The sequence below is a fragment of the Equus przewalskii genome, chromosome X, assembly GCF_037783145.1.
Source record: "Equus przewalskii isolate Varuska chromosome X, EquPr2, whole genome shotgun sequence".
NCBI lineage: Eukaryota > Metazoa > Chordata > Mammalia > Perissodactyla > Equidae > Equus > Equus przewalskii.
Window position 1 is genome coordinate 86,778,689 of NC_091863.1, and position 12,747 is coordinate 86,791,435.

General features: G+C 39.1%; 1 protein-coding gene and 1 long non-coding RNA gene across 2 annotated transcripts in view; both read left to right on the top strand.

Annotated features, from left to right (window-relative positions):
- The window catches only part of LOC139080939 (uncharacterized), a 52,913-nt gene extending 44,232 nt beyond the window's left edge, over positions 1-8,681 (top strand). Inside the window, exon 3 of the long non-coding RNA XR_011535829.1 lies at positions 8,463-8,681. This is a non-coding gene — a long non-coding RNA (uncharacterized lncRNA). The remainder of the gene's footprint in view (positions 1-8,462) is intronic.
- Positions 1,076-1,679, top strand: LOC103543974 (nuclear cap-binding protein subunit 2-like). The gene has a single exon (XM_070603798.1). The coding sequence runs from the start codon at positions 1,229-1,231 to the stop codon at positions 1,514-1,516; it is 288 nt and encodes a 95-aa protein (XP_070459899.1). The 5' UTR covers positions 1,076-1,228; the 3' UTR covers positions 1,517-1,679.
- Positions 8,682-12,747: the final 4,066 nt, after the last annotated feature.

Consider the following 12,747-nt stretch of genomic DNA (forward strand, 5'->3'; position numbering starts at 1 on the left):
TCACTTCCTGAATCTCATGCTAGGTCTACTGAATCTCTTCAGGGTGGGCTGCAAGAATCTGCATTTCAATGTAGTTCTGCAGGTATTTCTTTCACACTAATTTGGGAACCATTGCAAAATAAGAGAGAGAGGGAGGGAAGTAATGCCTGTCTTTGAAAAGTGTAGCTAAAATCAATTGAACCATTTTTAATGCCTCTGACTGCTGTAGGAAATTTTAGTAAAGGAGGAAAAGAGCATTAGTTAAAATTCTCTGGGAAGGCTTTTTAAACAGACTTGGAATATTCGAGTAATTAAATAAAAGTCCTTCTAAAGTCTAACATGACAAGTGAAATTATTGCTAATAAAATCAAATCTTAATTTAGGTCAAATTTATGATGCCAGAGACTTTTCAGTTTTATAGAGCTACTTGTATACTTGGTAATATATATAGGGACTCTTTGTTTAACCTAACAATACGTTATATTGATTCCCATATTATAGACTTGAATTGCAAATTCATTACTTTAAATTATGAGCGAGTATGTCTCAACCGTATTTGTGCTTTGATCGAATTATATATGCAATTTATCTGATGCCTAGCCCTTGATCAGGAATGATAGTATTGCTTGCTCCCTGAAGATTTGATCCATTTTACTGTTTTATGCCATACTTTCTAAGAGCATAGTGTTATTAAACGTGTTCTTTGGTAATCAATTAGGCATGTAAGAGCTGCGTTAAGCAAACACAGTGTAACTTCCCTTTCAGGAAGACTTACAAAGCTGGATTTTATGACCACGTTCTTTGTTCTTGGGGCCTGGACTTTTCCATTTTGGGTTTACCTTGACGTGATCCTCATGGTCAAGAGCTGAGATATCTATGCCTCTGGGCACAAACCTCTTAAATATCCACAGTTTTTTATTTCTGTTTCCCCCCTGGTAACTTTGCTTTTTTTTTTTTTTAATTTAATTTACAGTTTGTTGGTAGTGTCACTGCTGCCGAGCTGGATCGCGAACTGCTGCCCTCACGGCGCCCGCTGGGCACCGTGTCCAATGACCTGAGAATTCTGTGCAGCAGCTCCTCCCAGGAGCTGAGCGAGCATGGGGACCAGCAGTTTGGTGGCGGCAACGAAGAGCATGAAAGATTACTGAAGGAAAGCTCGACACTGTATGTGGGAAATCTATCTTTTTATACAACTGAAGAGCATGTACTTGAACTCTTCAGTAGATGCGGTGATGTCAAGAATGTATTTATGGGCCTGGGTAAAGTCAAGAAAGCGGCATGTAATTTCTGTTTTGTAGAATACCATAAGAGAGCTGATGCCGAAAATGCCTTGTGGTTCCTAAATGGGACCCGCCTAGATGACCGTATCATCCGCGTAGATTGGGATATAGGCTTTAGAGAGCGCAGACGGTATGGCCGGTATGGCCGTGGCCGATTTCGAGGCCAGGTAAGAGAGGGGCTTCGTTTTGACTTTGATGCTGGTAGAGGAGGCTTTGGAAAGCAGACTCAGGCCCGTGACAGGAGAGGAATCCACTAGTGAAAAACCTGCCGCTCTAGCCGCTCAAAAAGCCTATTAAAGAACAACACCAGGTCAGCAAATAGCCTATTTCATAACAAGTTCAAATTACTTTATTTGCTGAGCAGAAACTCTTTCAATGTATTTTTCTCTCTGAAACATTATTAAATGGCACAAATAAAAACATTCTTTCGTTCTTGTCTTAATTTTGAAACTGAATGTCAGATTACCAATTTGACCATCAAGTGGTCCAAAGTGAAGTGTCTTCAGGAATAAATTAGGTATGTAAGGTCTGAATCAGTCAACGCACAACTTCCCTTTCAGGAAGACTTCAGCTGGATTTTATGATCATGTTCCCAGGTTGCAAAGTGATCATTTTCTGGAGCTTGCATAAAATAAAGTCGAATAACTGGAAATTTAAAAAAATTATCGAAGGAATACAAGCACGTTATTTTAAAACATAAAAAAAAAATCCAGAAGAGTTTATAATGAAAGCAAAAATCCTCCTGCCCCACCGCTTCCTACCCTAGGCCTCTTCCCTGGGCAATAACTTTTAATTTTTTAAGCAGTTTTTTTCTTGTTTCTTTCATGATGGTTTCCTCCATATTCCTAAATAACATGGCTGCTTATACTATTTATTTTCATTTTAAACACCGTCTATTGACTTCTTGCTTTCATAGGTAAGGATGTAGTTCACTTTCAGCCCCATTTGCACTTCTCTCTCGCCTCTCAATTTAGTTTACAACACTTTACTTATTTTTTCTATCGTTACATAACATAGGTTAGGTTATGCCGAGTAAAAAACAACCCAAAAAGCTTTAGTGGCTTAAAATCACTAAAATCTGTTCCTCATACTACATTTCTATTGCCGATGGCCTGGAGGCTCTGCTCCATGCCGTGATCATCCTCCTTCTGGGGCCCAGAAGGCATAGCCACTGTCATTAGTGTAAATCAGTTATGGTAATTGCCTCCCTCTTGCTGGTCATTGGTCTAGGAATCCAGGCTTAAGCCAACCAGAGGTTGACAATCCCATGATGATAGTTATTAATAAGTTCAGGGATGGGCAATGACCAATGGGGACCCCAGTAAGACTAGACTTTTAGTTTATGTTTGAAAGAGAAGTTGTCTCTCTCCTTCCCACTGGATGTGAATAAGGATGTATATAGCTATTGCTACAAACGGCTTTCTTACAACCACAGGAGAAACCAGTCCTAGGATGAATTGGACATTTTAGATGGTAGAGGGAGGGACCAAAGAAACTGTGTCCTTCATTAAATTATTCAGCTGCCAAATCAACTGAGCTTGCAGCACACACTATGTCTGGATGTCCTATCATGTGAAATTACATATTATTTTAACAAGTAAGCCAGCTTGTTAACATGCAGCTGAAAGAACTCTGATACCAAATACTTTTTCTTAATTTCATTCTTGTGTAAAGGATTTAAATTGCTCCCTCATGAAACCAAGCATACATCTCCAGGGTTCCTGACCTTTCATCTGGAAAGTTAGATAGAATCACCATCTTAGTCCTGCCTCCTTCACCCTGTGACGTGAGATCGTTCACTTTGGTCAGTAACATTCTTTCCTGAGTAGGGGAGGAAAGGGAATGTCAGCTTTTATGGAGTGGCTATTATGTACCTGGTGCTTTGCTAAAGGCTGTAAAACACAATCTCATTTACACTTAACAACAGCTCTGTGCCCATTGCATAGGTGAGGAAACTGAGGATCAGAGAGGTAAAGTCGCCAACTGGTAAGTGGCAGAGCTGGAGTTCAAACCAAGGGAGTGTATGTTAAAGCTGGGGCCCTTAATTATGGTACTCTATTGTCTCTCTCCCTTACCTTCACTCAGACCACAAAGTCCAAACCTCTCTTTGAGGTTCCTTTTTCTCAGGAAATTATCCCACTGACTGAAGTGTATCTGCGCCTCTCTCCCCCAAGCAAGCTTCTCAAATGTGTTCTCCTAGCTGTCCTGACATCCAGGATCATTTAGGCTCCACATCTAATGTCATCCAGCCATATTTATCTTTACTCTCTGGGAGAAACAGGAGCATCTGACATGCGTTTCTGACCAGTTTAGCTTGCTCTGCATATAACAATGGAGTTTACTAACTTTCTAACGTCTCCTCTTTGCAACTTTCCTAAAATAGAAAAAAGAGATCTTTTCAAAGTCATGGGATTACAATTTTGTTTTCATCACAGGATGTTTCTGGAGGAGTGCCTTGGCATATCTCTCAACCACTCCTGTGGCTGCCCACTTGGACTGCTCCCAAGGATGTCTTTTCCTAGGCTCAGAAAAAGCATTTAACAATGTCTTGTGAAGCATACTTTTGGTTAAGTAAAGGATCTTTCATACTACATGGCTAGAAGACTCTTCCACTAGTTCTTACACGTTCTTCAAAATCATGCTGAATATATCAATAGAATAAAGGATAAAAATCACGTGATCATCTCAATAGACACAGAAAAAGCGTTTGAAAAAATCCAATACCCTTTTCATAATCAAAGTGCTTAACAAACTAGGAATAGAACCGAACTTCCTCACACTGACAAAGGGCAACCATGAAAACTCCACAGCTAACATCACACTCAATGGCAAAAGATTGAAAACTTTTCTTCTAAGATCAGGAGCAAGACACCTTCATTCACTGTTGTACTGGAGGTTTTCAGCTAGGACAATTAGGCAAGAAAATGAAATAAAAGATACGCAGATTGGAGAAGAATAAGTAAAAATATCTTTATTTGCAGGTGGCATGAGCTTGTTCAAAAAAATCCTAAGGAAGCAAAATCAATATACAAATATCAAGTGCACTTCTATGAGCTAGCAATAAGAAATCCAAAATGAAATTAAGAAAGCAACTCCACTTACAATAGCATCAAAAAGAATAAAACACTTAGGAAAAAATATTACAAATGAAGTGCCAAATTTATGCTCTGAAAACTATAAAACATTGTTGAAAAATTAAAGGAGACAAATAAATGGAAAGATATCCAGTGTTCATGGATTGGAAGACTTATTAATACAGTAGTCCCCCCTTATCCTTGGGGATATGTTCCAAGACCCTCCAGTGGATGCCTGAAACTGCGGATAGTCCTGAGCCCTATATGTACTATGTTTTTCCATACGTACATACCTATGATAAAGTTTAACTTATAAATTAGGCACAGTAAGAGATTAACAACAAGGAACAATAATGAAACAGAATAATTATAACAATATACTGTAGTAAAAGTTACCATAGATGTTAGCAACCTCAGAATACGATTTTTTTTCTTTCTGTATTAGATCAAGAACTTTCACCTTTTAACTTAAAGGAAGCACTTTACAAATTCTTTTTGGCATATCCAAATTGCCAGCATCACTACACTACTCTTGCACTTTGGGGGCATTATTAAGTAAAACAACGGTTACTTGAACGCAAGCGCTGCAATACTGTGACAGTATACAAGCATTACAATACCGTGACAGTCGATCTTATAACCAAGATGGCTTGAGTGACTAAGGGTGGGTAGCATATACAATGCGGATACATAAGACAAGGGGATGATAGGCTGGCCCCGTGGCCAAGTGGTTGAGTTCGTGCTCTCCGCTGCGTGGCCCAGTGTTTCGTCGGTTTGAATCTTGGGCACGGTCATGGCACCACTCATCAAGCCATACTGAGGTGGCATGCCACATACCACAACTAGAAGGACCCACAACTAAGAATGTACAACTATGTACTGCGGGGCTTTGAGGAGAAAAAGGACAAAAATAAAATCTTAAAAAAAAAAAAAGACAAGGGGATGATTCACATTCCAGGCAGGACAGAGACGGATGGCCAAAAGATGTCATCACGCTACTCAGAATGGTGGTGCACCATTTAAATCTTATGAATTGTTTTTTTCTGAAATTTTCCATTTAATATCTTTGGATCACAGGTAACTGAAACCATGGAAAGTGAAACCACAGATAAGGGGGGACTATTGTATTATTAAGAGGGCAATACCCTCCAAATTGATCTATAGATTCAATACAATGCCTATCAAAATCCAAGCTGGCTTTTTTTGGTAGAAATTAATAAGCCGATCCAAAAATTCATATGGAAATGTAATAGAATAGCCAAAATAGCCTTGAAAGAGAAGAACAAAGTTGGAAGACTCACATTTCCTGTTTTCAAAATTTAGTACAAATCTATAGTAAATAAGACAATGTTATATTGGCATTAGGATAGACATACAGATAAATGGAACAGAACTGAGAGTCCGGAAGTAAACCCTCACATTTATAATCAAATTATTTTTGACCAAGTTACCAAGACAGTTCAGTGGGGAAAGAATAGCCTTTAAGCAAATTGTGCTGGGACAACTGGATATCCACAGGCAAAAGAATGAAGTCAGACCCATACCCCACACCATAAACAAAATTTAACTCAAAATGTATCAAAAACCTAAAGATAAGAGCTAAAACTATAAAACTCTGAGAAGACAACATAGACATAAACCTCGGGTTGGGCAATGGTTTCTTAGATATGACACCAAAAGCACAAACAACCATAGAAAAAATAGATAACTCGAATATCATCAAAATTAAAAACTTTTGTGCTTCAAAGGACATCATCAAGAAAGTAGAAAGATAATCCAAAGAATGAGAGAAACATTTTCCAAATCATATATCTGTTAAGTGACTCATATCTAGAATATATAAAGAATTCTTACAATACAACAATAAAAAGACAGCCCAATTTAAAAATGGGCAAAGGAGCTGAATAGATATTCTTCCAAACAAGAAATACACATAGTCAATAAGCACATGAAAAGATGCTGAGCATCATTAGCCATCAGGGAAATGCAAATCAAAATCACAATGAGATACTGCTTCACAAACACTAGGATGGCTATTACCAAAAAGTCAGATAGTAACAAGCATTGCTGAGGGTGTAGAGAAATTGGAACCCTTATACATCGCTGATGAGCATATAAAGTGGTGCGGCTGCTTCGGAAGTAGGTTAGCAGTTCCTTGAAATGTTGAATACAGAGTAACCATATGACCTAGCAATTCTACTTCTAGGGATATACCCATGAGAAATGAAGACACATGTCCACACAAAAACTTGTACGTGAATGCTCATAACACAATAATTCATATAACCAAAAAGTGGAGACAACTGAAATGTCCATCTACTGAAGAACGGATAAAGAAAATGTGGTATATTCCTATAATGGGATATTATTTGGCTATAAAAAGGAATCAAGTACTGATACATGCTAAAACATGGATGAACTTTGAAAACATTATGCTAAAGGAAAGAAACCAGTCAAAGAAGACCACAGAGTGTGATTCCACTTATATGAAATGTTCACAGTAGGTAAATCCATAGAGACAGAAAGTAGAATAATAGTCGCCAGAATCCAGGGAGGTGGGGAGGAGCGATCACTAATGGGTATGAGGTTTCTTTTTGTGGTGGTGAAAATATTCTAAAATTGATTGTAGTGATGGTTGCACAAATCTGAATATACTAAAAGCTTTAAATGGATGAATTGTATGGTATGTGACATATTTCAATAAAGCCGTTAAAAAATCACTCTGAATAAAAAGCTTGTTGGAGGTGGGGAGAGACAAGGGGAGGCAGGCTATTTTATCTGTGTCTTTCCTGGTAATATGGAAGGCTTCCCTCAGTTAAAAATTTCTTACATAAGACTTGCCTTCACTACAACCCCACTTTCATCTCCAACCCATCTTCTTTCAATTTGTGTTCCTTGAGGGTTTGTCCACGTTGCTAGCACCACCAACACTTTTCTTTGTGGGGACCGGGGAATCTATATTTAGTCGGATATTTGGATTCTTTACTGTATTCTGTCCTAGAGGAGCAGTCTCTTTGTCCAGGCAAAGATAGGGCACTGACCAATTTCTGATCTCAATTCAGGGATCACTGGAATGGATATATAATGCTACGTTTAAATCACCTTCTCTCTGCCCTCTTTGAGCCTTTGGATTCCTTTTTGCATCCGGTCAGTGAATTTCCCATCTTCACAGATTATTCAGATCATAAAAAAATCCCCCTGGAACTTTAACTTGCTGTCCCCAGTGGGTGTGAATTGGGCACAAGGTATAAAATAATGAGCTGAAAATGGCCTTGCATCTCATCTCATAAGATCTTGTTTCTCATCTTATACGATTCTCCCAAAACTCCCTTAATGAGATAACCCCTGCTTTCCTATAATACAGCTCACTGCTTTATTGTACATGTTCATTTGCCGTTGGGCAGATAGGATCTATAGCGAACAGCGAACTCAAGGCTTACCAAGAAATCAGAGAAATTAAAAGGAGGGAAAACTAGTGAGTTAGAAATCCTTTAATATGCTCATAGTAGGTATCTAAGTATTTTGAAATAAAGTGATTTCTCTATGGTTTTTTTTTTTGGTTTCACTATTTTTGAACTTGTATTCATTAAATAAATAATTATTGAGTGCCTACTATGTGCCAGCTACTCTGTAGATTCCGGGAATGTATTAACAAACAAAATGGACAAAAATTCCTGCCTTCAAGGTACTTGTATTCTAGAAGGAGGAGGCAGACAATAAATAAGATATATATTTGGATGGTGATAAGTTCTATAGTGCTAAAATAAAACAAGGATGAGATAGGGAATGTGCAGGGTGGAATTGCAATTTAATGTAGAGTGGTCAGGAAAGGCCTCACTGAGAAGGTGTTACTTGAGCAAAAAATTTTAAGAGGTAAAGGAGTGAGCCATTTGGATATCTGAGTGTGATAGATTGTATGACTGTAACAATTCCTCCTGTCCAGCATGCCCTTTTTTGTAATGTGACTTTGCTACTCTTCCTATCAAGAGGTAGAGTTTTCCCTCCTCCTCGAATCAGGGCTGGCCCTGAGACTTGCTTTGAATAATAGAATTGGACAGGAATGATTTGTAAACTGCCAAGGCTTAGGGCCCACTAAGAGGTCTTGCAACTTCTATTTCCACCCTCTTAGAACATGGCTGCTATACAGAAAAGGCCAAGTTCTCCTGCTGCAGAAGACGCCATGAGGAAGAGAATTATGGTGTCCCAATTGATGGCCAACACCAAGGCTCCAGTCATGTGAGCCATCTTGCATCCTCCAGACCCAATCAAGCTGCCCTATCAGACATCGTGTGGACCAGAGATGAGCCATCCCGCTGAACTCTGCCCAAAGAAGAGACAGAGAAAAAAAGTAAATAAACAGAATAATTATAAATTATAGTAAGTTCTACAAATGAAATAAACAAGAGGCTAAAAGGGAGAATAACATAGGGGTCCTACTTTAGGTGGACTGGGCAGGGAAGGCATCTCTAAGGAGCTGACATTTGAGTTCAGACTTAAATGATATAAATGAATGGCGGTAAGAGTGTACAAGGCAGAGGGAATAGCAAGTGTAAAGATCCTGACTTGAGAGCTTAGTGTGTTTCAAGCACTTAAGGAAGACCATGGAGGCTAAAACAAGGGAGATGAGGCTAGAGGGAGACAGAGACTATATCATACAAGGGCTAGCCAGCTGGTAAAGAATTTGTATTCTCTTCCTAGGTGCACCGAAGGGTTTTAAGCAGTGTAGTGACATGATTTTTCATTTTAAAGGGGTCATTTTGCTGCTGTGGGAGAATGGATTCAAGAGTGAAAGAACACAAGTGGAGAAGTCAGGTCATATTACAATCTTGGCTAGAGTTGAAAGTAGCCAGGTTAGAGTGATGACAATGAAGATGGAGAAGGGTGGCTAGCTTTAAGATATGTTGCGAAGATACAGCCTGCTGATGAGTGAGATATGGAAGACAGGATAAGGGAAAAGGAAGAATCAAAGGTGACACATAGATTTCCGGCTTAAGCAACAGGATTGATGGTAGTGCTCTCTACTGAAAGCAAGGAGATCTTGAGGGGAATCCAGATTTCAATTTTGGATAAAGTGTGATATGTTTGTGAAATATCTCTATATAGGTGTTAAGTAGACAACTAGAACTCGGAGGATGACTCTGGAAGATTTACATTTGGGGGTCATCAGAATAAAAATAGTATTTAAATCTATGGGAATGGCTGAGATCACTGAGTTAGAGAATATAGAGTGAAAGAGAAGAGGGTATAGGGCAGATCATTGAAGAATATCTATATTTTAAAATTAGCTAAAGGAGGAGCAGATAGCAAAGCAGAATTAGTAGTGGATAAGAATTTGGGAGAAAAACCACAGGACTGTGGTGTTAAGAAAGGCAAGTGAGAAGTGTATTTCAAAATGGAAGGAGTGGTCAACATTGCTGAGTGTTGTTGAGAGTGTGAGCAAAATGAGGACAGATAAGTGCTCATTTTATTTGGCAATATCTAGGTCATTGGTGACAAGAACTGTTTCAATAGAATGGTAGACGTGGAGGTCTGATTGCAATGGATTGAAGATTGAATAGGAAGGCAAGAAATGGAAGCAGTATATGTAGAGAGCTCTATATATGAAAAGCTGGCAATTAAAGGGGAATAGATAAATGGGATGGAAGTTGGAGGTGGATATATGGTCAAAGGAAAGTGCTTTTTTAAAAAAATATCAACAGTACTAGAGCATGCTTGAACTCTGATGGAAATGATGCAAAGGAGAGGGAGACATTGATGTTGCAGAAGAGAAAGGAGATAACTGAAGGAGAAGATTCCTTGAGGAAAAGAAAAGGGATGGGATTCAGAGCACAATGGAGATACTGAGTGCCCTTTTGAGGTTTAAGTTCATGAACTTTGAGTGAAACCAATCAGCTTGTTTGTATGATACTTTCCTGTACTATTCAGCTGTTTGGATGCAGGTTCCAAGAAGGCAGATGGCAGAGTTCATTCAGGGCTGGAGTTTTTCCAGTAGAGCCAACAAGAGGGAGAGATGGCCAAGGGAATTGAATGTATTTGCAAGGATGAAACACGGATTCAGGATTGGTTAAAGAATGAAATGAAGTTAAGAGGGAGGCTGATGGATAGTGAGAAGAGTGATGGCCAAGGGATTAGAGGTCTTCAAGAGACTCTGTGTGTGTGTGTGTGTGTGTGTGTGTCTGTGTGTGTATTGGCAGTGAGGGTGGGTGGCAGAGGAGCGGGATGTTTCAAATAAAATTGGCAGAGGTGATAGAATTTTTGTGATGATAAGGTCCAGGGTGTAAGCATGAGAGTAGTAGGTGGCTGAGTTGGAGTGGAGGAAAAAAATCATGGGAGATGAACAGGTCAAGCACTTGAAAATCCGGGGTCATCCATGTGAATGCTGGAGCACTAACTTTGCGGAGCAGGAGGCCAAGTCATCCACAGAGTGTGAGTCAACCACTGTGTTTGCTCTTTTGCAAAGAAACCAATTTTTGTGTTTGGATTTTAACCCCTCCGAACCTCAGCTGAGCCCTCAACAATACTAGGTAACTCAACATTTCCCTGATTAGCTCCCCTCCCCATTCCTTAGAATAGCTATTTTGACTATACACTAGTTCCCAAATTAGGTACCTCTCTCCTTGCACTTTGTAGATGACTTCGCCTCCCTCTCACAAGGAAAATAGGCCATCAGGAGGGGAATCTCTCTCCTCAACTCTTTACATACAAACTTACCTATATAGGCACAGTTCTGTGTTTTCTTTCTTCTTAAGGGGGAATCTATCCATTCTCCTAAGGCTAATGCTTCATCAATGGGGAGCTCTGCCAATGTGCCCCATGCCACCAATATCCCCTCTTTCCTATATCTTTGCCCTATCTTTACTCGATGTCTCCCCCGAAGTTATAAACTGCAACAAATCTGTGCCATCTGTAAAACAGCAGCAGCTGCAACCACTACCACCACTGTCCTTCCTCTGGACTTGCCTTCAGAGGCAAACTTGTTGAAAGAAATTGAAAGTAAAGTAAAATTAGTTGAGAAGAAGTTGCTGTCTCCACTTTTTCATCTCAGAATCACTTCTTTTTTACTCTTTTAACTTTTTATTTTGACATAATTTCAGACTTACAGAAAAGTTGCAAAAAGAGTAAGAAATAATCCCATTTTGCCCTTCACCCAGATTCCCCAAATGTTACCATTTTACCACATTTGCTTCCTCCTCTCTTTCTCTCTCTCTTTCTTTCTCTCTCTCTGTCTCTCACACATACCCTCCCACACCCACACCCACACACACCCTCATTTGTTCTGAATGATTTGAGAGCAAATTGCAGACGTGATGCCATTTACCCTTAAATACTTGAGTGTATTTCCTAGTAATAAGGACATTGTCTTACATAACCCAAGCACAATGACCGAAATTAGGAAATTAACACTGATGCAGTATTAACTAATCTACAGACCTAATTCCTAATTCAGATTTCATTGAATGCATTGTCCCAAACATATCCTCTACGTAGCAGAAGACAGTCTCGGTTCATGAGTAGCACTCAGCTTTCGTGTTTCCTTTAATCTGGAACAGTTCTACAGTCCTTGTGTTTCATGACGTTGACAATTTTGAAGAATACAGGCCAGCTATTTTGTAGACTGTTCTTCAGGTTGAGTGTATCTGCGTTTTCCTCATGATTAGGTTCAGATTATGCACTTTCGGAAGGAACATCACAGAAGTACAGGGTCCTCAGTAGGGACGTGTTGTTGATTTGTCCCATTACTGGCCATGTTAACTTTGAACATTTGGTTAAAACTGTGTGCTACGTTTCTCCACTGTCAAGTTACTATTTTTTTCCTCCTGTATTAATAGATATCTAGTAGGGAGACACTTTGAGACCTTAGAAATACATTTTTACTGCTCAAACTTTCATCCACTAGTTTTAGCATCCACTTATGATTCTTGCCTCATTCAATTGTTATTATAATGGTGGCCAACAGTTTTTTTCTAATTTCACCAGTTCTCATACATTTATTATTACTATAAAGATAAGCTTTCCTTTCTCTTCCATTTGTTTATTTCTGTCAGTGTGGACTCATAGGTTCCTATATTATTCAAAGGGTTGTCATATTTTATTATGATACTTTATTTTATTGCTCAAATTTTCCAGATTTGGCCAGTGGAAGTCTTTTCATACTGGCTCTTGTGTCCATTTTACATGCCCTCATCATTCTTTGAGTACTTTGTTACTTTCTTGCACAAATAAGATATTCCAGGCTCATCTTACACTTTCCTTGCCCTAGCCCTGGAATCTGCCATTTCTCCAAGGAGCTCTGTTCCTTTTAGTGGAAAATGTCATTGAGAAACCAAGATCTGGGTGCTTATTGTGCTCATTGCCTGTAGAAGCTCTCAGTGGACAGAGATAAGAAATAGATGTATGTATATACACCTACACAT

Bases quoted from the DNA above. Each gene is read 5' to 3' on its own strand.
- LOC103543974 (XM_070603798.1), top strand. From the start codon at position 1,229: ATGGGCCTGGGTAAAGTCAAGAAAGCGGCATGTAATTTCTGTTTTGTA.